This window comes from Hemitrygon akajei, chromosome 18 (assembly GCF_048418815.1).
Source record: "Hemitrygon akajei chromosome 18, sHemAka1.3, whole genome shotgun sequence".
NCBI lineage: Eukaryota > Metazoa > Chordata > Chondrichthyes > Myliobatiformes > Dasyatidae > Hemitrygon > Hemitrygon akajei.
The window spans coordinates 41854971-41879236 of NC_133141.1; the positions used below are offsets into that span (position 1 = coordinate 41854971).

At 40.7% G+C, this 24266-nt stretch overlaps 1 protein-coding gene across 2 annotated transcripts in view; it reads right to left on the bottom strand.

The window, feature by feature from the left end:
* The window catches only part of kcnh4b (potassium voltage-gated channel, subfamily H (eag-related), member 4b), a 219771-nt gene extending 195740 nt beyond the window's left edge, over positions 1-24031 (bottom strand). For both annotated transcript variants that reach the window (XM_073071489.1, XM_073071488.1), the window contains exon 1: positions 23649-24031. In XM_073071489.1, the coding sequence (XP_072927590.1) occupies positions 23649-23724 (76 nt within the window). In that variant the 5' untranslated portion in view covers positions 23725-24031. The remainder of the gene's footprint in view (positions 1-23648) is intronic.
* Between the last annotated feature and the right edge of the window lie 235 nt (positions 24032-24266).

Sequence of the window (24266 nt, forward strand, 5' to 3'; positions counted from 1 at the left end):
GAGAACAGGTAGCGAAGTGGTTACTTCGTTGAACCATCCAGGATTGATGGTACAAGTGGCCTGAAAGTTCACAGAGTCTTTGGGTCACATGGGCACTGCAGCTTCATGAGGGCTAAATGCACGTAATCTATAATCACCTGCACCTCTGCAAATTATGCAGCTCTTTATCACAAGCAATTCTCTTAAGTCTCAGAGTATCTATGCAATGCTCCGCTTGCTTTAGGATTGAAGGGGCAGTTCACTGGAGTTAATGGCTAATGCCATTAGTGGCAGTCCAGAATAAGTCAAAAGCATAAAACCAGAGGGGCACACAGTCAATAACAGTGAACGGTCATCTTTGAATTAATAACACGTTTTGGCTATTTTCACCTTTTCTCAATAAATTCAGTAGGTAATTTTGAGAATAATTTGTTCTCCAATGGGAGGAACTCAACAGATCAGACAGCATCTATGGAGCAGTAGATATTTTGGACCGAGGCTCTTCATCAGGATTGGAAAGGAAGGAAGAAGAAGCTGGGAGGTGATAGATGGAAGAGGTAAAGGACTGAAAAAGAAGGAATCTGATAGGAGAGGAGAGTGGACCATGGGAGAAAGGGAAGGAGGAGGGGCACCAGAGTGAGGTGATGGGCAGGTAAGGAAAAGAGAAGGGGTGGTGGAGAGCCAGACTGGGGAATGGAAAAAGAGAGAAAGGGGACAGAGGAGAAATAATCAAAAGTTAAAGCAATCAATTCTCAGGTTAGATGCTTATCCAGATGGAATATGAGGTGTTGCTGCTCCAACTTGAGAGTGGCCTCATTGAGGCAGTAAAGGAGGCTACAGACCAAATTGTCGGAATGGGAATAGGAAGTAGAATTAAAAAGGTTCTTCTTTTAATGTAACTAATGGCAATGGAAAGTGTCCCTTTTAGCTGAAGGGCATTCAAGCCCTTGGTTGGCGATTAAAGGCAATAACTCAGTAGAAACGTCACCTTTTTGCCAGCTCTATATGCATGTGTATTGTTGGCCACTGAGCTACGTTACTGGAGCCAAAAGTGCAGACATGAATACAACTGGTGGCTGATAATCATGCACATTTTTAACAGCAGTAATCAAGGTGTTGGTTTATTATTGTCACATGTACCAAGATACAGTGAAAAGTTTATCATGCTGCTCATACAGATCAAGTCATTACACAGTGCATTGAGCTAGAACAAGGTAAAACAATAATAATGCAGAATTGAGTGTAAAAGCTACTGAAAACGCGCAGAACCGGTAAAAATAAAGTGCAAGATCATAACGGGGTAGATCATAAGGCCAGGAGTCCATCTTATTGTACAAAAGGTCTGTTCAGGAGTCTGATAATAATGGGATAGAATCTGTCCTTGAGACATGTGGTACATGCTTTCAGACTTCTGCATCTTCTGTGTGATTGGAGAGTGGAGAAGAAACCTTAGATTCCTGCGATGTGCTGAGCCATGTCCACAACTCTCTGCAGTTTCTTGTGGTCACAGGCAGAGCAGTTGCCATAGCAAGCCATTATACATCCAAAGAGCAACCAAGGACAAGGATCCTGAAATCCTTCTGGCTTTTAACCAGAAGTTTCCTAACGGCTATGCGGTAGTTGGAATGGGGCCAGCAAAAAATAGCTAAAAGATAAAAACAGAAAATGCTGGAAACATTCAGCAGGTAAGGCAACATCTCACTGAGTCATACAGAAATACAGTATGGAATCAGGCCCTTTAGCCCATTGAATCTGTGCTAACCATCAACTATCAATTTTACAGCAATACTACATTCTACTTTTTTTAAATCCCCCTATATCCCCAACAGATCCCCCTAGACTTTACCACTCACCTGCACGTTAGGGGCAACTGCAGTGTTCAATTAACAGATCAGCTTGCTTGTCTTTGGGATGTGGGAGGAAACCAGGGCACCCGGACAAAAACCATGCAGTCAAAGGGAGAATGTGCAAACTCCACATACCTGGGTCTCTCACACTGTGAGGCTGTGGCACCAGCACCTTCATCAAAACATTATCAAAACCTTCCAAGTTTTAAAAATCTCCATTAGCTTGTAACTAAGTTATTCTCTCTCCTCCCTGGTTCTTAAGTCAAAAAATTACCTCTATTTTTCCTTCCAGAAATGCTGCCTGATCTGCTGAATGTTTCCAGCATTTTGTTTTATTTCAGATTTCCAGCATCTGTAGATTTCTTTTTAATTGTTAACAACTTAAGGAAATACCCCCGCCCCACACACATTGACACCCATCCCCAGAAATCCCCATCTTTGGTGGGAAAGTATATAATTACTTTTTCTGAAGTTCCTTTGTAATGCTGAAAGTGGTGATGATCTAGGACTCACTGGCTGTAAGCTTGGTGGAAAAGTATTCAAGAAAAGCTTAAAGAGAACTGGGTGAATGCTTGAAGGAAAATAATCTACCTGGTTATGGGGAACAACTGGAGAATGGGATTAAATAGGCTCTTCTAGGAAGGTTGGCATAGATTCAGTGGGCTCCTGCTGTGCCATAACAATTCTATTATTCTACATAAAAATATGCCCATATGCGTACACATATCAAAATAATCATTTTTCTTAATTCAGTGCTAGACACCAGGAGCCTTGTTCAGGGATGCAGGGGACAGGACATGAACATAAATTACATGTACATTAAACAAGAGCCTGCTATTTACTTGCAGATCGTGCATGCTCACGGGGATCAGAAGCAGGATCGGAAGAGAGGACGCGGAGATTTGCCAGGATGCTGCCTGCATGAGAGCATGTCTTTGATGCACCATCAATAACTCTCTGAGACGTGAGGCGAGATATAGGCTTTTATTGACTGGAAGAAAGAACAAGCAGCAATTGACCACCATGCTACATCCTGGAGACTGAGGCCAGGGCTCAGGCCCCAATCGCCTTTGTGGGAGGAGCCACAGGAGCAGTCAGCAGGGGGGGGGGGGGGGGCGTGTCCAGACAGGTATATGTAGTTCACCACTGTCTTATAGGAAAGGTTGAGTGAGCTGAAGCTTTTCTCTTTCTAGTGAAGGAGGGTGAGAGGTGACAAGATGATTGAGTGGACAGCAGTTCTTTTCCCCGGGTAAAACATCGCTTATACGAGGGGGCAATTTTAAGGTACTTGGAGGAAAGCATAGGGAGGGGATGTCAGAGATAGGGTTTTTTTTACACAGAGTGCTGGGTGCCTGGAATGTGCTGTGGTAGAGACACATTAAAGAGACTTTTAGATTGGCACATGGATGAAAGAAAAATGGAGGTTTAGATTGATTTTGGTGTAGTTTAAAAGGACTGCACAACATCAGGACTGAAGGGTGCTGCATTGTTCTATTTTCTAAGGATCATCAGTTTCTCATGCACTGCAGAGTCAATTTTCATCTCCTGTGCAGCTATTTCAGATTGTGGATAGCTGGGGTTCACTTTAGGGAAGAAGGTGAGCCAGAGTTTGGGAGGATCCATGTGCTGAACTGAACATCATTTTCTCTTCCTTCCTCAGCAAATCCCATCTGCCCCTCCCCTTGTCAGAGGTGTTCCCTCAAATGGAAAGTCTCGCACAGCAACTGCGTAATAACAGTGTTACTTTCCAAGTATGTCAAAATGTGTTCCATGAGAGTGGAGAGGTGAGAAGGGACAAGGGAATAATCATTGAACCAGGATTTGTTTAGAAAAAGAAAACAACACACACACAAAGTGGACTCATTCTCATGTGTATTACAATTATCCCTAGAGGAGAACCCAGGTGTATGAGGCAAACACCATTAATTGTTGTCTGCTCCAGTTTAAAGTCACACCCACAAAGTGCCTGATCACCGACCAGTGGAAATAACCATTTAATTGGCACATTAAATTTATTAATGTCTTGAATTTGTGTAAGTAAGTTTGTCAAACCTTCCCTTTCTTTTACACATCAGCTTAATAATGTGAATGCCATATCACACATCACTGTCATGTGAGTGTGACAACAAAAATATTTATCTAAGATAAATATTAACAATTATGGGCTTCATTGTGTCAACATCAAGTTGCATGTAAACACCACAGACGTTTTTTAATTAGTGCTTGAATAAGCTGAAAATTATCAAGACCAAGGGATTGCTGTCCCTGTGTTACAAGGATTGGTGTGGGAAGACAGGGTAAATATTTCACTCACTCAGGGGCTGAATCACGCAGATGGGGAAAGCCCTAGATTGATCAGTGATCAATTCTCAATCATAGCACCATGGGAGGAAAGACCTCCGGTGTGGAAGTTGAGGTAAGGCAAGGTTTAAAGGCAACAGCCAGGCATTCATAGCTTGGGGCAGTTGAAATCAAATGAGACCTTTGAAAGGAGACCACCGGAGGCACCTCTGCTTACTACAGATGAGATAGGCTGGGGTGACTGTGGCAGATGCGTGAGGCTTCTGTAGTGAGACTTCTCTAGAAAGGTCTTCCTCAAACATAGCAACCCTTTATACAACAGGGGGTGCAGGAGACAGATGAGATAGGGAAATAACGGAAAGATGTGAAACACACCCAACAAGTAAGGAACTTGCTTTACTAACTTCAAAATATAGTCTGTTGTCAGATGGAAGTTTTGATTAACTGTAACACCTCTATTGTGAATGGCAATCGATTGTGCAAGTAAGGAATTTAAGTATATACAATTTACCAAATGGTCAATATCTGTAACTAATGAGTTAATTCTGTATAACAATAGCAGTTTTCTATTCAGGTGTCAGAACAGTGTGGGTGACAGGGGCCATGCTGGTCTCCTTGTGCGCAAGTAAAATAAAAAGAATGTTTGAGTTGTAAGAGTGTGTGTCCGTTTCAGGCCCCGTTAGTTTAGTTATTTTATTTATTATCAGTGACAACAGTTAATTGGAGATACCACCAAGTTGGCTAACCCTTGACTTTGTTAAATGAGAGAAAGGAATTCAGCCCCAGTAGCCAATCAGTCCTGAATCCTAGGCTGCTCATTTTTGAGCAAGGAACGGAGTCTGTTGCTGGATCACAAATGTCACCAACACCTTAGTCACTAACATAGGAAAGTTGCAGCGTTGCCATGGTCCAGATCGTGTCCCGCACAAGGTTTACAAGGTCTGGGTGGTGTCCCATTTGAGGTGTTGCCGTAGTCTGGGAGATGTTCTGCATGAGGTGTTGCAGTGGTCTGGGTTGACTCCCGCATAAAGTACAGGAAAATTCAGTAAGTGTGTTGTTAAAAAAAGGAATTCTGAAAAGTGTGTGTCTGCCTGTGTGTCTGTGTGTGTGCATGCACGAATGGTAGTCTGAAAGTTCCTTGTCCTGGACTTCTGAAATTCTCCAGTAGCATGCATGCTTGTACCAGAAAGCATTAAGCGTTTGAGAAGTATATTGTATGAGTGGAAGGGACTAAGTGAGTGTGTGCAGATGTTGTTAGAGAAAGGAAAATGTCAGGAGCCTGTGATTGTTCACTAGAGATGGGAAATGCAAAAGCAGTCAAACGAATCCTGTAAAATGCAGGGAAAGTGAGCAAAAGTTAAAGGAAAAGACACAGAAAGAACTGACAAAGGATAATGCAGTCTATCTCAGAGTTTGAAAGGTAACAATTGGCACCAGAGTCTGATGATGAACCAGATGCTGTACCCCTGCCTTCCCAAGGCACGGTTTCAACAAGGCTCAAACCTCTTGAATCTCAGTGTCAGCCGGTGCCACAGACACAGACGTGTGTTCCCAATTGCACTACAGGAGATGGGAGACAGGGTGGATGAGTGAAATATTGATTTAAATATACCTTGAACTGATCTAGTAGGAGCCCTTAAGAAAATGTTTCCCTCGCACTGTACATTGGCATAGAATGCAGTGTTGGACAGGAGACTGATGTTAATAAATATGTAGAACGCATGTGTAAATGTTTTCAAAAGTATTCTGAATTGCTTCTAGAAGCAGGGATGCATATCTTAGTAAATGCTATTATAAATGAATCACAACCTGGCTTAAAGAAAAGTATGTAGTTACTTGTGTGAGCTGAGAGAGTTAAATAAAATTGCGAATATTTTGCAATATTGCCAAAAGCAATTACAACATCAAAGGGTTAAAGGTGTTAAGTGGAATTGGGACAATACTTGTCTGAGACATTCCGGCTGCTCCACTATAGCCTCTGGATAATACTGTACATTGTTTTAAAGGTATTGCAATAGCTGTTCTGTTTGTTTTATATTTAACCAAATTGACTAGACCACAGTTTGGTTAACTTCTGCTTAAAATTTCACTGTAAACTTCGGTTTTAACATTACCTGCTTTATACACATGTTGCTCATGTGACCCACTTGTAACTGGTAATTCATCTTTTGAACAGCGTAATTGTTTAGATAATGATGTTCTGAACATATAGGTTCTAGTTCTTTGATCCAACAAACATGGAACTGGGATGGTGGACATGGTAGGGGTAAACATGGGGATGTCCGTGAGGGGTATGTTTGTGTTTGCGGACAGCCTGACCACTGGGCTTGAAGATGCCCTCGGGCCAAGGCAACTTTGTTAAGTTTCTGCCTCCACTGTCAGCAGCTCCATAGACTACGCAGTTTAAACAATCCGTTCCAGGACTGTACTTAAGAACTTGTACAGTTTTAATTCTGCCTGTTGTAAACCTGCATGTAATATTTTTTCTTTGATGGTTTTTCCTCCCAGTCTGATACTGGGAAACACTTTAGTGGAAAATCCTGGTGGAAATGTGTTGTGTGCATCTCATACAACAGCTGAGGCGGCCCAGCTACCATCATCCCTTCCGTCCTGCTCAGGCAGCTGAACCTTTTTAACTTCACAAAAGCCCACATCCATGCAGCCAGTGATGCTGTAAAGAATTAGATTGTATCTCATTATACCTTAGGAGTAGCTCCTGACAATGGAGAATTAAGGAACCTACATGGGTTTGTCACCGGAACTTCGATAAAACATGGAGAACTAAATATCAACCTTTTTATGCTTTTAAGTTACTTACTGCAATTGCTGTTATAAACTACGTGGCTCATATTAACAGGAAGGATGAAATAACTAGACAGAAGAAAGGAGCTGACTCCTTTGCCAAGGCAGCAACAGCAGAGCTTTATGGCCACGTAGCACTCCTGTGTGACCAGGCAGCCAATGCTTTCCAAATTGTTCTGATGGACCAGTGTGTGTCAGAAGCTGAAAGAACTTTATGGACTAAAGCACACTATGTGCTAAACTACAGTATAGAGGAGGCTGGGTGCAATTGAAAATGAGCGATCCTCGGCCATAGCAAGAAAAGTAGCAGCAACTGTATGATCTGCCAGAGACCTGATCCCGAAGGACTCTGCCGGTATCTGCCAATGCTGAGCCCTCCCTTTGGAGGTTACTTGTGCATCTCCAATGGACTTTATGCAGCTACTGAAATGTATGGGTTGTGATTACGCACTTGTTATTTTGTTCTTTACCTCCATGGGTAAAAGTTTATCCAACTCAGAGAAATGATGCCGTAACTGTTGATAATTTTTATTACGAGAATTTATTCCTAGGTTTGGGATCCCCAAGACAATCTCAAGTGATATCGGTCCTCACTTTACAGGTAAAGTCATATGAGTTGACGAAAGCCTCACTTCACCTGCCCTTACCACCCTCAGTCTTACGGGGCAGCTGAAAGACAGAACGGGGGCCTGAAGTGCAGTTAACTAAACTGCACAACTAAACCAAGCTCAAATGACCAGAGCTGCTTCCACTGGCCCTCAGGACAAAGCGCTGCACTCTGAAATGCATAACAGGCCTCTCTCCACATGAGATAGTTTTGGAATGTCCTGTGCTCTTACCAGCCACCCCTCCCTCTTTAATTAAACTGATGGACGCTCACATTATGAGTGAAAGCACGTTGCATTATTGTGTAGCACTAACATAAGCTCTTAACGTTTCAATCAACAGGTATTTGATGCTCAACAGATCATGCTTGCTGCAGAGTGTCAGACCCACCACGAGTGAGAGCCTACTGACAAGAGAACTGTCTGCAGCCCCTCTGGGAAGGCCCGTTCCAAGTATTATTGATTACATAAACTGTTTTAAAGGTCAAAGTAAAGCCAACGTGGAGACACGCCTCACATGTAGACATTAATGCCACCGGAGAGGAACAGATGGCCAGAAGAACTTTTATGATAAGGACTGATGGACTGAACTCTTGATCTTTGCTATTTACCACCTTAAGTAATCACTATGCATTATAAATTTGGGGTAATGTGGACATCTATTTTCCACCTAAATGCAGAAGTATCTCACACACCACTACCGTTCACACTTTTCTTCCCCTTACTAATGAATATGTGTCACATACTAATTGGTCAGGTTATTGTGTCTGCTCAAGAGAGGGCCTACACATTCAGAAGGTGGTTTGACAATGTGATTCTACCCCTGAACCGTAATGAATTTGATTTTGTGGCGTACTTTGTTAGCAAAATTAGAACTGTAAAGGGAGCCACGGGACTGCACTCTCCATAGGAATGACTCGCCAATGCAACTGTTTTGAGGGATGGTATCAACCTACAGTTGCATAAGCACTTTCCCTCCACCCCCACCACCGCTCCAAAGTTGCTTCATGAGGTGAGGAGCGAAGTATGTTACTGTATCCATCAAGGGATGGGACTAGACTGGGGTAACAGTACATGCCATGTGTATACTACTGGTGACCAGCTGATTCCCATTAACAATACTTACTGGGTACATGGTTGTCAGCCCTAACACTGGCTGACAGGGCCCCCCTTCTGAAATGGGATCTTTCACCTGAACCAAAGGGGTTGTTGTTATCTGGACTATGTAGTACCATAGATGTACCGCCTGCCCTCTCTCTCTCTCTCTCCTTCTCTACCTACAGCGTACTGTGTGGGGCTGGCATCAAAGTACCATGGAGACTGAGTGTTTCTGTATTGTAGTGTTCCTGTTCTGGGAACCTGCCAGGCTGGCTCATAAAAGCATTAACATGGCCTCAGCAATGCTGGAGAAACTGGCTACTAACACAGCCTCTTAATGCTACATGATACGAGCCAGGCCATCAATGACACTGCTGCTGAAATGCTGGCTTTTCAAAATCAACCACCACTAGACTTTCTGTTGTCTAAAACAAGTGGTTTCTTGTGCCATTATTAGCCAAGAGTGTTACCCGTATGTTCCTGATGTCAACAGCCAATTATCCCTGATGAAACTGTCATGGAGCTTCAGAGACCCTGCACTGTTGAAATTCAGGAAAATTTATGTTGTCCTGCAAACGACAAAGAGAAGGGAGTGTGGAAGTTACAGTAAGGATTAAAGACAGCATCCAAAGAAGAATGACTGGGGTGATGTGCAGTCAAACCCAAACAAGGGGGAATCTTTTGAAATGAGACTGCTGGAGTCAATCTTGCCCATTGCAGACAGATAAGTGAGAATGACTGTGGCAGTGTGTAATCAAACTAGAAGAACACAGCTTCCCTTTATACGTGTACAGTAGGGGTGCTGGAGATAGGAATAATGGAAGGATGTGAAATATACCCAAAGACTAAGGGACAATTACTTTACTAACTTCAAAATATCATCGGTTGTCAGCTTGACATTCTGATTGACTTTTAACACCTCAATTGTGTATGGCGATTGATCTTGCAAATAAGGAATTCAAACATATACAACTTACCAGATAGGCAATATCCGTAACTGATAAGCCAATTCTGTTCTATTCAGATGTCAGAATGGTGTGGGTGGCCATGCTGTTCTCCTTGTACACAAGTAAAGTAAAAGAAATGCTTGAGTAGTAAGAGTGTGTTCTGGGCTAAGTTAGTTTCGATATTTATTTTATTTTATGATTGACGACGACAGTTCGAAAACTCCAGACATGCTTCACAGTCCATGCTCAGTGATCCACAGCACTACGGGAGGAAACACAACCAGCTTCAGACCGTGGTTCATGCTGGAGGTCCCCCCTCTGAAGTTTCAGCCCCTGCGACTGTACAAGCTGCCACCACAAGACAATTACAGGGGCAGATCCAGCTGCAATACACTGCTAGCCTGCCTAAAAGTTACCCAACCAGCTGAGAATGCTGGTGGTCTGGATATACATAGCAAAATTAGATCTAATTGCCTTATAATTCCTGACAATTGAATCTTCTCCTCACATCTACAATTCCTCATTTCCTTGGACCGATTGCAAAATGTTAAGTCCTCTTGTTCTCTCTAGTCTCTGTCCTCTTGGGAACCACACATTAGTTCCATGGAATTATTTGCTCCTATTTTGTATTTTATCTCAGCCTTACTAAAATCCCTCTGTAATTATCATCCTCTTCTGCTAATGCACTTTTTATATAGACTATTAATTACACATTCATTTCAGTCTTAGTTCAGTTGTTCAACACCCATTCCTGGTAATTAATAATCCCCAGCAACAGCCTTCCATTTGGCTCAGAACATTTGAAGTAATATTTTCTGTAGCTTTCTTTGTTAACTACACTTTCACCTTCATTTTAAATTTCTCTTTCACTTATTTTGACTAATTGGTAATAATTCAGGATAAGGTACAAGCTGCCTGCTTCCATTGCATTATTATTTTTCATGCTTTGGCCTGTAAAATAAGTGCAAGCAGTGCAAAGGAGCAGCGGGGGAAATGACTGTAATTTTCACATCCATACTTTTGGGGGGGGGGTGTCACTGAATAGTGATCAGAGGCTGTTTATTTTTTCCCCTTCATTTCCCATGTTATTGAGATTAATTATAATCCATTATCACCACGTTGGCACTGAATATGGGACCTCCTCATTTGCTGGGCTCAGAGCCATAACAGATGGTGTAGTTACTCATTGAGCCACACTTCCCATCTAACGTCTGTATTCTACTAGATCTTCCATCCAATTATATCCACTGCTGTTGATATTGAAAATTTGAAATCAAAATAGAAGATACTTAAAATGTACAGCAAGTCAGGAAGCAATTGAGGAGGATAAACCAATGTTCAGGCTTTAGCTTAAAGTCCTTTCTTCAGAAATAATGAAATGTTATTGGCCTGAAATAGATTCTGTTCATTGCAACTACCCATTCTTCAGTAACTTGTTGTGAATTCTTGATTACAATCTCTTTATGCTGCTTCTTATATTGACAGAAAAACACTTCATTTTTCTGCTTGTTGACTTCTATTTTGAATATTGCATAAGTTTTATCACAACTGCAAGGTTGTCTCTTACAACTTCATATTGAACCTTCTCAATGTGCATCTAGTTTAATATTTTTGGATAGACACTTGAGAGAAACAGACTTGCAAAGTTACACAGACAGAGCTGAAAATATGGATGGATTTCATTACTCTACAGAAGGCTAACAAGGACTCAATGAACCAAGTGACTTTCTTCTATGCTATGATGGAAGTATGAATTTATGACTTAAATTAAACTCAGAATAATGAATAAGAACAACACAGTGGGCAATTCTAGTTATCAGTATTCTTTCCTGATAACTCCTTGCAAATAATCATCTTATTCCTCTTTGAAGGCTATATTTAAATATATATCAGTCATCAAGAATTGCCATTCATTCTTGACCCCTTACCAGGAAAAACTGTTTTTCCTTGCTCATCAATCATATGAAACCTCTACCCTCTAATTATTGATCCTTCAGCTATTGGAAACATTCTTTATATCTTCTCTTCTTAAAATCTCAATTACACACGATTGATAATTAGCAGTTTCCTAAATTCAACTCCATTTTAACTTACTTTTTCTGCTTAATCTCCAAGGCTCTAATTAAAACCAGGTGTTCACTTTATTTTGCAACACCTGCAGCAAGATTGTGTTATCTACTGTATATTACAACTTACTAACACAATAAGTCCCTGTTCTTCCTCACACTGGGTGCTTTAAAATTATCCTATTGAAATTCAATCTTTTACCAAAGTTCCTAAAATGGAGACGTCTTTTTCCTGCCATCATTCATTTTATAATACCTATGTCAGAATGTTGTTTATTAACTACAGCTCAGTGTTTAACACAATAATTCCTACAGTTCTGAACTAAAAGATCCTGAACCTGGGCATCTGTACTTGTCTCAGCAACTGGATCCATGACTTCCTAACCGGAAGACCACAATCTATGAGGATCGGAAATAATATCTTCACCTCTCTGACGATCAACACTGGTGCACCACAGGATGTGTGCTTAGCCCACTGCTCTACTCTCTCTACACCCATGATTGTGTGGCTAGGCACAGCTCAAAATGCCATCTATAAATTTGCTGATGATGCAACTATTGTTGGCAGAAGTTCAGATGGTGACGAGAGGGCGTACAGGAGCAAGATATATCAGCTTGTTGAGTGGTGTTGCATCAACAACTTGCGCTCAACATCAGTAAGACCAAAGAATTGATTGTGGACTTCAGAAAGGGTAAGATGAGGGAACACGCACCAGTCCTCAGAGAGGGGTCAGAAGTGGAGAGAGTGAACAATTTCAAGTTCCTGGGTGTCAACATCTCTGAGGATCTAGCCTGGAGCAAACATATTGATGCAGCAACAAAGAAGGCACAACAGCAGCTAAATTTTATTAGGAGTTTGAGGAAATTTGGTTTGTCAAGTAAAACTCTTGCAAATTTCTATAGAAGTACCATGGTGAGCTATAACTGACTGCATCACCAACTGGCATGGGATTGGGGGGGAGGGGAGCTTCTGCACAGGATCAAAATAAGCTACAGAGAGTTATGAACTTAGTTAGCTCCATTATGGGCACTGGTCTCCATAGTATCCAGGACATATTTAAGGAGAGATGCCTTAACAAGGAGGTGTCCATCATTAAGGACCTACATCACCCAGGACATGCCCTCTTCTCACTGTTACCATCAGGGAAGAGGTACAGAAGCCTGAAGGCACACACTCAGCAATTCAGGAACAGCTTCTTCCCCTCTGCCATCCAATTCCTAAATGGACTTTGAACTCATGAACACTATCTCACTACTTTTGTTTTCTATTTTTGCACTACTTATTTAACTTAACTATTTAATATATAGACTTACTGTAATTCAGTTATTTTCTATTATGTATTTCGTTGTTCTGCTGCCACAAAGACAACAAATTTCACGACATATGCCAATGATATTAAACCTGATTCAGATTCAAACTCGGTGTCACTCAATCATTGCTTTATTATTTGCACGCTCTTAATTTGCTCTTTTCAGCACTGACAAGATCTATAACATTTTACCATTTGTGTTTCTTTCACAGAAATGGAAATCATATCTCTTGGCGCATTCTGCAAGGAGCTACACACCTCTGGATAACCTCTGCCGTTTCCTTAATAGAATCTGAACAGTGGACTCATCTTACTGTAACCTCAGCACAGATTGATTGCCAAGCTGCATCAGAAACGGCATCAAAATTGAGTTTTAACTATTTTTGGTGTGCTAAGCTGCTATTCTGTGAAGATCTAATATTGAATTGTGACCCTTGCAAAAAAAATACTGGAAAATTGGTCATAAAGAACCTTGAAATGGTGTTATTTGATTTACTACCAGAGGCATCCGCTAAAGCAGACCCTTAAAGGCACACTCTCCTTTGCAACTGGAAGTGGGTGAGAGGGAGCCTGCAGGGCATTGGGAGAGAATTCCAGTATTACTCAAAGATACAAAAGTCTTTATCAAGGAGATAAATATGAGGAGAGAAGAGGGAAGTTTGTGTGCTAAGGTAGCCATAGTCACTTTAAGAACAGCCTAACAGGAAGTGACTCCATTTGTCTCCATTATGTGTGAAAATCACCACACAATAGAGCAATGCAAAAATAAATTTCCTATCCTCAAAAGATACATCAGGGTCCATCAAGAAAAGGACTGTGCCTGCTGTTCGGAGTTTTCCCTCAGGTGGGTGGGTCGAAATGGCAGGAAGTGACAGAGAAGACAGACGTGGGAAACAGGAAGTGGTATTGGGTGTTAAGAGTTGTACAGAGGAAGGTGAATGGCAGGTTTCTGGGAAATGGAAAAATAATTATCTGATTGAGGATTGCAGTGGCTTATCGTCCAGTGACGAAGGCAGTAGACAGGATTTAAATAAAAGACGGAAGGAGAAGCTTAAGGTATTGCTTAGCTTTGAACGTGGACCTGTTTCTGATTTCAATCCAATTAGATGAACTAAGAATTTGAATAAAGCATTAGCAGATATTGTGGGCACAAAATCTTTAAAAGATGGGACACTTTTAGTGTTTTGTAAAGGTAGTAAGCGACATAAGCAACATTTGGGATTAAAAGCTGTGTGAGGAATGAAAGTAACACAATGGAATTACATTAAATGACAGTGGAGTAATCACAGAAGTGCCTCTAAGTGTATCCATGGACCAAGTTAAAAGTAGTTTAGTTGGGGGGTAGTTGTGGATGTTAAACATTTAAAAGGTCTTCATGGTGAAGTAAGAACAGATAACATACTGGTGGATTGAAGTTATTAATGATGCTTTACAATGAGGGGGTAAATAATATTTAGGCATCAAAGGATTGTTAATGTTTTTTCTTTTCCTTATTTCGTCTTTTCTTTTTTTCCCTACAATGAAGTGCTCAAAGTTTGTTAGCTAACGATCAGTGAAGGGTTGTTAATGGTTTTGTTCTTTCTTTTTCATTCTCTTTTCTTCTTTAAAATCCTACAGTGGAATGAAAGAAGTTTGTTAGCAAATGGTCAGGGAATTTTAATGCTCATAGTACTATGTGGGGTTGTACTGACACAAATGTGAAAGGGATGGCGGTGGAAGAATTTTTGGAAAAGTATTTGGTGTGCTTGAATGATGCTCAGTGGGTGGCGGTACTGCACCTTACATCAGTCTGCCAACCGCCATTAAACATTACTTGAAGAAGAAGATATGCCAGGATTAACCGCAAGATGTTAAAAACAGTTGTACCAAACCATTTCAATACCTGGATCAGGGATTCCTTCACCAATGAGTTATCAAGAAGAATTGCAAAGTGGAACCTGAGGGCTCCTGATTTTACTGCAACTGCTACACAATTGTCATTGTGTGGAGCTATGAGTTGCTATCTGTGTTGGTACCAGCAGAAGCAGGCATTGCATGAACAATAACATCACGAGGAGTACATCAAATTCCATGTAAAGGTCAGGCAAGCTAGCACAGATTGCAAACACAAATGACTTGCCAATTTTATGACTGATGTGATTTCACCGAGAAATGATCTCTAACACAATTTATAAGATGGAATTTGATCGTTTGGTGCTGAATTTATTAAGCAATAAGTCGTCCAAATTCTAGGCAATTGTGACTATACAGGATCTGTAAATTCCACTTTCATCTTGATCTCAGTGAAACCTACCAGATACAGAAAGCCCTAGGTAGTGTGGACATAGAGAGGAAGTTTCCATTATGAAGGAAGAGCAGTAGATGTAGTGTATATGGATTATAGCAAGGCATTTGATAAGGTACACCATGCAAGGCTTACTAAGAAAGTAAGGAGGCATGGGATCCAAGGAGACATTGCTTTGTGGATCCAGAACTGGCTTGCCCACAGAAGGCAAAGAGTGGTTGTAGACGGGTCATATTCTGCATGGAGGTCGGTCACCAGTGGAGTGCCTCAGGGATCTGTTCTGGGACCCTTACTCTTCGTGATTTTTATAAATGACCTGGATGAGGAAGTGGAGGGATGGGTTAGTAAGTTTGCTGATGACGCAAAGGTCAGAGGTGTTGTGGATAGTGTGAAGGGCTGTCAGAGGTTACAGCGGGACATTGATAGGATGCAAAACTGGGCTGAGAAGTGGCAGATGGAGTTCAACCCAGATAAGTGTGAAGTGGTTCATTTTGGTAGGTCAAATATGATGATAGAATATAGTATTAATGGTAAGATTCTTGGCAGTGTGGAGGATCAGAGGGATCCTGGGGTCTGAGTCCATAGGACATGCAAAGCAACTGCGCAAGTTGACTCTGTGGTTAAGAAGGCATACGGTGCATTGACCTTCATCAATCGTGGAATTGAATTTATGAGCTGAGAAGTAATGTTGCAGCTATATAAGACCCTGGTCAGACCCCACTTGGAGTACTGTGCTCAGTTCTGGTCGCCTCACTACAGGAAGGATGTGGAAACCATAGAAAGGGTGCAGAGGAGATTTACAAGGATGTTGCCTGGATTGGGGAGCATGCCTTATGAGAATAGGTTGAGTGAACTCGGCCTTTTCTCCTTGGAGTGACGGAGGATGAGAGGTGACCTGATAGAGGTGTACAAGATGATGAGAGGCATTGATCATGTGGATAGTCAGAGGCTTTTTCCCAGGGCTGAAATGGTTGCCACAAGAGGACACAGGTTTAAGGTGCTGGGGAGTAGGTACAGAGGAGATGTCAGGGGTACGTTTTTTACTCAGAGCGTGGTGAGTGCATGGAATGGACTGCCGGCAATGGTCGTAGAGGCAGATGCGATAGGTTCTTTTAAGAGGCTTTTAGATAGGTAAATGGAGCTTAGTAAAATAGAATGCTATAGGTAAGCCTAGTAATTTCTAAGGTAGGGACATGTTCAGCTCAACTTTGGGGGCCGAAAGGCCTGTATTGAGTTGTAGGTTTTCTGTGTTTTTCTATGTTTTCTATTAGAGAGCCCAAGATCTGAGGGATCTCAGAATAAAGGGACGTTACTTTGAATAAGGAAGAATTTCTTCAGCTTGAGTGTGATGAACCTGGACATTAAAAGTACATTGCCAGAGTGGACTGGGTGTATTTAAGGAAAATTTTGTTAATTCTTTGATTGGTAGGCGGGTTAAGGGTTTTCAAGAAAAGATAGGAGAATGGGGTTGAAAAATGATCAGCCGTGATGGAATGCAGAGCAAACTCAATGGCCTGATTCTGCTCCTATATCTTATTGTCTTATGGATACAATGTAATTAGAAATTTATGTTTGGTTGATGAACCTAAACGAGAATTATAGTGTCACCAACTTCCTCAAAAATGGGATGTAAAGTGTTTAGTAGTATTGAATACCAGGGGATCAATACCACAGTGACTGTTTCGTGCTTGTGACCAAGGTAAGTTCATTCTATTTCGTTTTGCCATTGTGTCCCACAGCCTTGAAAAAGACAGGCATTTGAATTAGGCTGACCCTCTACTGAGCAAAGTATTTTTCAGCAAAAGAAATCCAATTATGTTATTAAAGGCTGAAATAAATTAAATTTCTCGTTCTAAGAAAGAATTAAAGAGCTTTTACAATACATTGTTTAGTTAGAAGGCAACTCTGTATCTATTGATGAGCAAAACATAATAGGAAGTACAGTCAGTTCTGATTCAAATAATAACTAGTTCTGACAGTAAACAACTGATCTGACATGTCACATTTACTGTATTTTCTTACTAATTGTAGCTTCTGTTCATTTTACTGCATATTTATCAAGTTGTTGTCAAGGAAAAAACATGATTTGAGGTAGCAGAGGTGTACACCTGTCTACTGGGTCATTAACGGACCAGTGGCATGGGATATACCTGCACTATTGACCTTAACCTTCCCTGTACTGCTTTGTTGTCAAATTACAGAAAAGTAATTATAACCTTATGAAGAGATAGAAAGTTAAGCTACGCTTTTTTGTAATTTAACATGGTCAGAAGATGTGATCACACTACAACGTTGTAAAAGGTTTCCCTGCAACAGTACAGCAAAAAGAGATTATACAAGTAATAGGAAGATCAATATTGGAGGTTAGACACAAGGGAAAGAAACTTAATTTTTGTTATTCTGATTCTGAATCATGGAAACCTAACATCCAGAATTGACAATTTTGATAGTGGTAAAATAATCAGCATTCATCATCATTATTTTCTGAAACTGAAAACCCTATTATTGGCATCTGCATGAGCAGTTAAATCCTTAATTTACTCATTGCGATATCTTGCTTGACCATAGAATAACCCCAGCACCTTCTGCAGAATTGATCAACAAACAGCAATTTGACATGAATTTTAATTTTTCCCTTATTACAGACTTATTAATGTCAATGCTTGCTTTTTGAGATGCAATGGACATGATTACTGGTGATCATATCTAACAACATTTATGCCTCAATTTCTTTTTTAAAAGATGGCCATTCCCATAGGGTTAATTTTCAGATTTCCATGCTTTAAATTGATTTTGTTATTTAAGCTTTTAACTTAATTCCAGTTATGATGTAACATTTTTCATGTCTGTAAAATATTAAAAAATGTAAAAATAGCATTATTTTTTACTTTCTTCATTGTTGTCAGAGTCAATTTTTCACCTAACTGGCAGCTTAATCAGTTTGATGGCCCCTCTGTTGCAAGAAATCACAGGCCCACTATTAAAAGTACTGAACCTATGTCAGTCTGGGAAAGCCCAATTAGTATTTATGCCACTGTAAGAAATATAACATATTCTTGCTTTCAAATAATATATTATTGTATTTACCATGATAAAAAGTATTTTGCTCAATCATCTTTTTCTTGCATATCAGTATGTAGTGCCAAACCTTTACAACTGAACAGAAAATTCAGCTCAATACTTTGTGTGAATTTGCGATCCTAGTTATAATATGATTTGTTTATTTAGTCCATGGAGTCAGTCACACAGCTTGAAAATAGACCCTTCAGCACATGACCCAACTATAGTAAACCCATTTTATTCTCTCCACATTCCGATCAGTTCTGTCTAGATTCTAGCACTGACTCACACACTAGGGACAATTTACAATTGCCAATTAAGTTCCCAACCTAAAGCTCTTTGGGTTATGGGAAGAAATCAGAGCATCTGGAGGAAACCCATAGAGTCACCGGGAGAACATACGAATTCCACACAGACGGCACCGGAGGTCAGGATTGAACCTGAATCACTCGAGCTCTGAGACAATGGCTCTAACAGCTGAGCCACCATGCTGCCCCAATTGGGTATGTATATGCTCTTCTCATAGGAAAACTCACTTGCCTGAGTCCAAAGATTTTGGGTGCAAAGTGACTGAGCCATCACTTAAGAACATTGTGGTATCCCAGTATTGAGCACTGGTAAGCTTCTTACATCATCAGTATAAAGACTGCCCTATTCTTTTACACATTGATTTGCAGAGCTACCTTCAACTGAATAACAAGAGCTTTGCTATTGATAAGCCTAACTGTAATTATCAATGAGTCTCATAAAGAGTTGAATTTTTTTTTGAAGTTTGTAAATTCTCAGCCTGAGCCACACCGCACACTTCCGAGAGGATAATATTGTCATTTCTTGAATGATTTGGAGTGTAGTTTTTTTGTTGATTCTATTATATTTATTTGTTCTACTGTGAATGCCTGCAAGAAAATGAATGTCAAGGTAGTATATGGTGGCATATATGTACTTTGATAATAAATTTACTTCCAGCTTTGGATTCCACTTCCTCTGTACTTGCAGCTGCCTGAGACCTACACTTTCAAATTCCCTTCTCTACAAGATGCTCTTTAATACCTACATTTTGACAAAGCATTTGGTCGCCAGTACATATATCCCCCCCTAGGTTGTGCTGTGTTAAACATTACTCCCACAAAACACCCTGGGCTGTTTAACAATGTTAAATGTGTTAAATACCTGTTGTTGTTGTTGTTGTTGGGAAAGCAAACTATAAGTGGTAGGAGATTGAGAAGTTAACAGAAATGTGGATATATAGCTAAGGAATAATAAAATGGAGAATACTGGGGAAACAAAGGAACAGTGCTGATGGTCTGTGGTGCTGTTAGCAGAATGGAGCTGGGGTTAAGGAAAGAAAGGAACACAAGGGAGTGTAGAGCTGAGACCATGTATTGGATTTTGGACTATAAAATATTGCATAGGTTTGGTAGGTTAGGATTTAAAATTGAGGATTTTCAAGGTGAAGAAATGGAAGTTGGTAAAGTTTGAGATTTAGGGTAACCATTGCTTAATGTAAATCAGTAGTTCCTATAAGTGTGATTGGGTAGGTTTGCTTTTACACAAAGTGGTAAGTGCATGGAATGTGCTGTCAGGGGTGGTGATAAAGGCAGATAATTAGGGGGATTTACGAGACTCCTAAATAGGCACTTGGATGAAAGAAAAATGGAGGGCTATGTGGGACAGAAAGGCCAGATTGATCTTGGAATAGGTTTCAAAGGTTGGCACAACACTGTGGGTCACAGGGCCTGTACTGTACTGAAAATGCCACACTAGCAGGTTAAAAGCCAATCATCTGCTTTCCAATCTACTGGCTATATTTATGTCTGTACTACCTTTCTGTGTATCTTGTTCAAGTGATTTCTATCAAAGGTAATGGGATTGTATGGGAATCAGTTCTGAGGTAAATAGTTAAATTATGAAATGGTCACTGAATGAACAATAAAAATATCTTTATTTTGATGCAGTGGGAAGTACATTGACAGACTAATCTGGGTTATTTTCACGTTAAATGTTAACAAGATCTCCTATTGTTCTTTTGATAAATTGCCTCACGTAATTGACACTTCGTTTTTCAGAGCCTGTGAAAATTCTACTGCAAAATGGGAGAGCGTACCTATTCAGTAAGTGAAATTTAAAGGACAATTTGATAATATTTTAATTAATTTTCTAGGGTCTGTCTATTCTAATTATCCAAGTCAACTTTCTGAAATACAATGCACAATGATAAAGGTAAGACTGTGTGCCCAGAGTGACTTTAAATACATTGATGTAATTAACTCCAGTTCTAATCTATTTCTCTGCTGTTACAAGCTCTATATTTGGATAAGTACTTACCCACATCAAGGTGCACCATACTATTCAGTGACTATGAAGGATGGTACTTTATGACTTCAGTGCAGGTCATATAATTTAACTACTGTGTCCTGTCATTGACTGGCGAGTAAAAGAACTCAAAAACTCTAGAATGTAACTGAACAGACGGCTGAAGAACCCAACCTGTCTCAGTGGTTGGACCTTTAGTAAACCATGTTGCGTAGTTCAGCATTATTTTGAAAATGACCAAATAAAGAACATTTCAGAATCAGATTTAATATCACTAGCAAATATCGTGAAATGTGTTGTCCTTGTGGCAGCACTGCATATTAATATAAAAACACTGTGAATTACAGTAAGTATATATGAATTTAAAATAGGTAAATTAAGTAAGTAGTACAAAAATAGAAATAAAAAGTAGCGAAGTATTGTTCATGGGTTCAGTGCCTATTCAGAAATTGGATGGCAGAGGGGAAGAAGCAGCTCCTGAATTGTTGAGTGTGTGTCTTCATGCTCCTGTACCTCCTTCCTGATGGTCGCAATCAGAGCAAGACATGACCTGGGTGATGGGGGGCGGGGGGTCCTTAATGATGGCCACCGCCTTTTTGAAGGATTATTCCTTGATGTTGTCCTGGATACTATGGAGGCTAGTGCCCATGATGGTGCTGACTAAGTTTACAAACCTCTGCCGCTTATTTCAATTCTGTGCAGTAGTCCCCCCGCCCCCGACCCCATTCCAGATGGTGATGCAGCCAGTTAGAGCTCCCCATGGTACATCTGTAAAAGTTTGCGAGTGCTTTTGCTGAAAAACCAAACCTCCTCATACTCCTAATGAAATATAGCTGCTGTTGTGCCTTCTTTGTAGCTGCATTATATGTTTGCTCCAGATTAGATCCTCAGTGATATTGACACCCAGTAACTTGAAATTGCTCACTCTCTCCACTTCTGATCTCTCAATGAAGATTGGTGTATGTTCTCTTGTCTTACCCTTTCTGATATCTACAATCAGTTCTAGCTTGCACTATTCAGTTAGATCATATTCATTCCCTGATTCCACACCTTTGCCCTTTGTCCAAAGTACATTGACCAACAGGTAGCCCTCTCTTCCTGCATACACCCGCACCCCTACCTGTATGGAGCTCCATATTTTTCTTTCCAGATGTTTAACTAAGTACATGCAAGGGAAAAAAATTAAGTACACATAGGTATGAGCACATGTATAACCATTCTATGATAGTGTTACTATTAATTCTGAAGCCACCAAGATCTTCCCAAATGGCACTTGAAATGGATTCTCGGTTTATAAAATATTCGAGACTATGTTATTTAATTTACAAGATGCTTGGTTATCATAACATGGCTAAGCCAATAAAATCAAGTCAATGAGGCTTTGCTAGTAATGGTGTTCCCAAAAAAAGCCTGAACCCACTCCTTGTGGATCCCAAGGAGCAGTTCAAATGAATAGAGCCACATTCTAAATGTAGCCAATGTCGAGAGAGAGAGAAAAACTGGGAAATAAAGCAATGTGTTAATTCTTAGTAAGAATACCAGGAGAACCCATTAGACGAGCTCCAGAAATAAAACATAATGAGGCAAAAGATCTCCTCCGTCCTATCATTTCCAGAAGGTTTACGAATCTGCCTAAAAATAATCCCTAATCCAAATGGATTCTGGAGGAAGCTCCCCTGACCCAACACCACCACCCCACCCACCCCCCCACCGTCCCTGCCTCCCCCTCAACAACTAAAACCTAATTTGGAGTCAACCTTCGTGGAATGAGGAAATAAATTATTTCAGTCCGAAGCCTGAGTAAAATTTAATTTATGCTAAATACTTCCTCACCAGCTCGGAACACTCACTGTCTTCCTCTTCCATGCAAACATCGATATTCTCAAGTACAAGAAGTCCTGAGTAGAACCACAAAATTTCGTCATGTGGGAAATAAAAAAAAAACGTTATGCGCCTTTTATTGTATCCATGTTATAATCTTTGATATCTTCTTTGTACTATTGTATATTACCACAACTGGGGTCTTGTTAGTTTAAGTGATTTTAATTGGAGTTTTTGAGTCATTGCAATTTTCATTATGCTTGTGTAAAAATGAGAGTTGAGGTTAATTGTGTTAAAATAAGATTAAGAGGATGTGGAACACAACTCTTGCAAATAGAGAGTAATTTAAGATAGAGTATTATAGTTAATTAAGCTATTTGTGTGCGCTTAAACGGGGCAGGTCTTCTGTATGCCTTATAAGGAGTTTATGTTGTCCATGGTACTGAAAAATAGCTCAACTCTCCATAGTGGATTGAAGATGCAAGATCAAACTCAAGGAACAGCTTGGTGAAGAACGGAGTTACCTGTGCACACGCCAGCCTTCCCTCGACCCTCACACCCGACTGGCAGCTCCGTTGGGGAGATCCTTAGTGGTGGGGAGATATAATTGATTCAATCCAACACTCCCATTAAGTGTTCTGTGATATTTTGTGGGGGATGGGATTGTAATTATCCGGTGTTTTGTTTTGATTAAATGCGAAAGATCCCTAGAAAATGTAACTTAGGAAACGCACGCTCCCAGAGCCCAGACCTTTGAGATGTTTACCGTACTCTTGCTTCCCCGGGGAGCAAAACAACTAACAAACAAAGACAGTTTATTTTTTTTTCCATTTTCTGAGGACAGTGTGTTATTTTAGACACACACACACACACACACACACACACACACACACACACACACACACACACACACACACACACACACACACACACACACACACACACACACACACACACACACACACACACACACACACAGTCGAGATTCCATCTGAAATAATACTATTTGCATGTTACCAGATACCCTAATGTACATGAACACCCGAAACTTCAAGCAAAGAACGGAATAAAACCTGGGAAATGAGGACCGTTCTCGAGTCCCCCCCACCCCCCTCGCTACACAGTCGGGATAATTCCATTGCATTTTACGAAGTTAAACTAATACCCAAAACAGCGCAAAGATGGACAATCCTTTTGCTTCTATCTCGCACTTACGTGTTCCATCAAACCGCGTTGCTATGGTGTCCAAAAAGGTATTCTGAGGCGCCAACAAGCCTTTCATAATAGGCATTTTTCCCCCTCGGTGATTGCAGTTCTTCACTTTAAAACTAAGCCATTGTAAGCGAGCGAAGTTCGCCAGAATCGGCAGCCTAACTTTCCGTGGATCCACGCCGTAAGCTATCACAGTCTTCTGGGCACAGCTCTCTCAGTGCATCTGTGGGACCACATCACATGCTCTTCCACATCCACCGTTGCAGTTAATCATTTGTTGCCCCTCGGCGTAACAATTTAAAGCCCTCCTAGTATCCATCTGTCACAGCTGCATCGCCTACGAAGTACTTGTCTCGGTCCATCAGAGAACTGCAACCTTTCGCACTCCTTCCAGCAGTCCCGAAGCACACACATCGCACGGTGGCAATGTGACTCATTGGGGACTATGCTACCACGTCTCCTATTGGGGGTACGCTGCACCATTCGGAGCCGTTTCCCCTCCCCTTCCTTCCCCCAGTCTTTCCACACTTAACATATGAAGAGAAATATTAAAGAAAATCAAGGGAGATTTATTTTCAGACAAAGGACATTTTTTAAGTTTCTTAACGCTGAATGTTATTT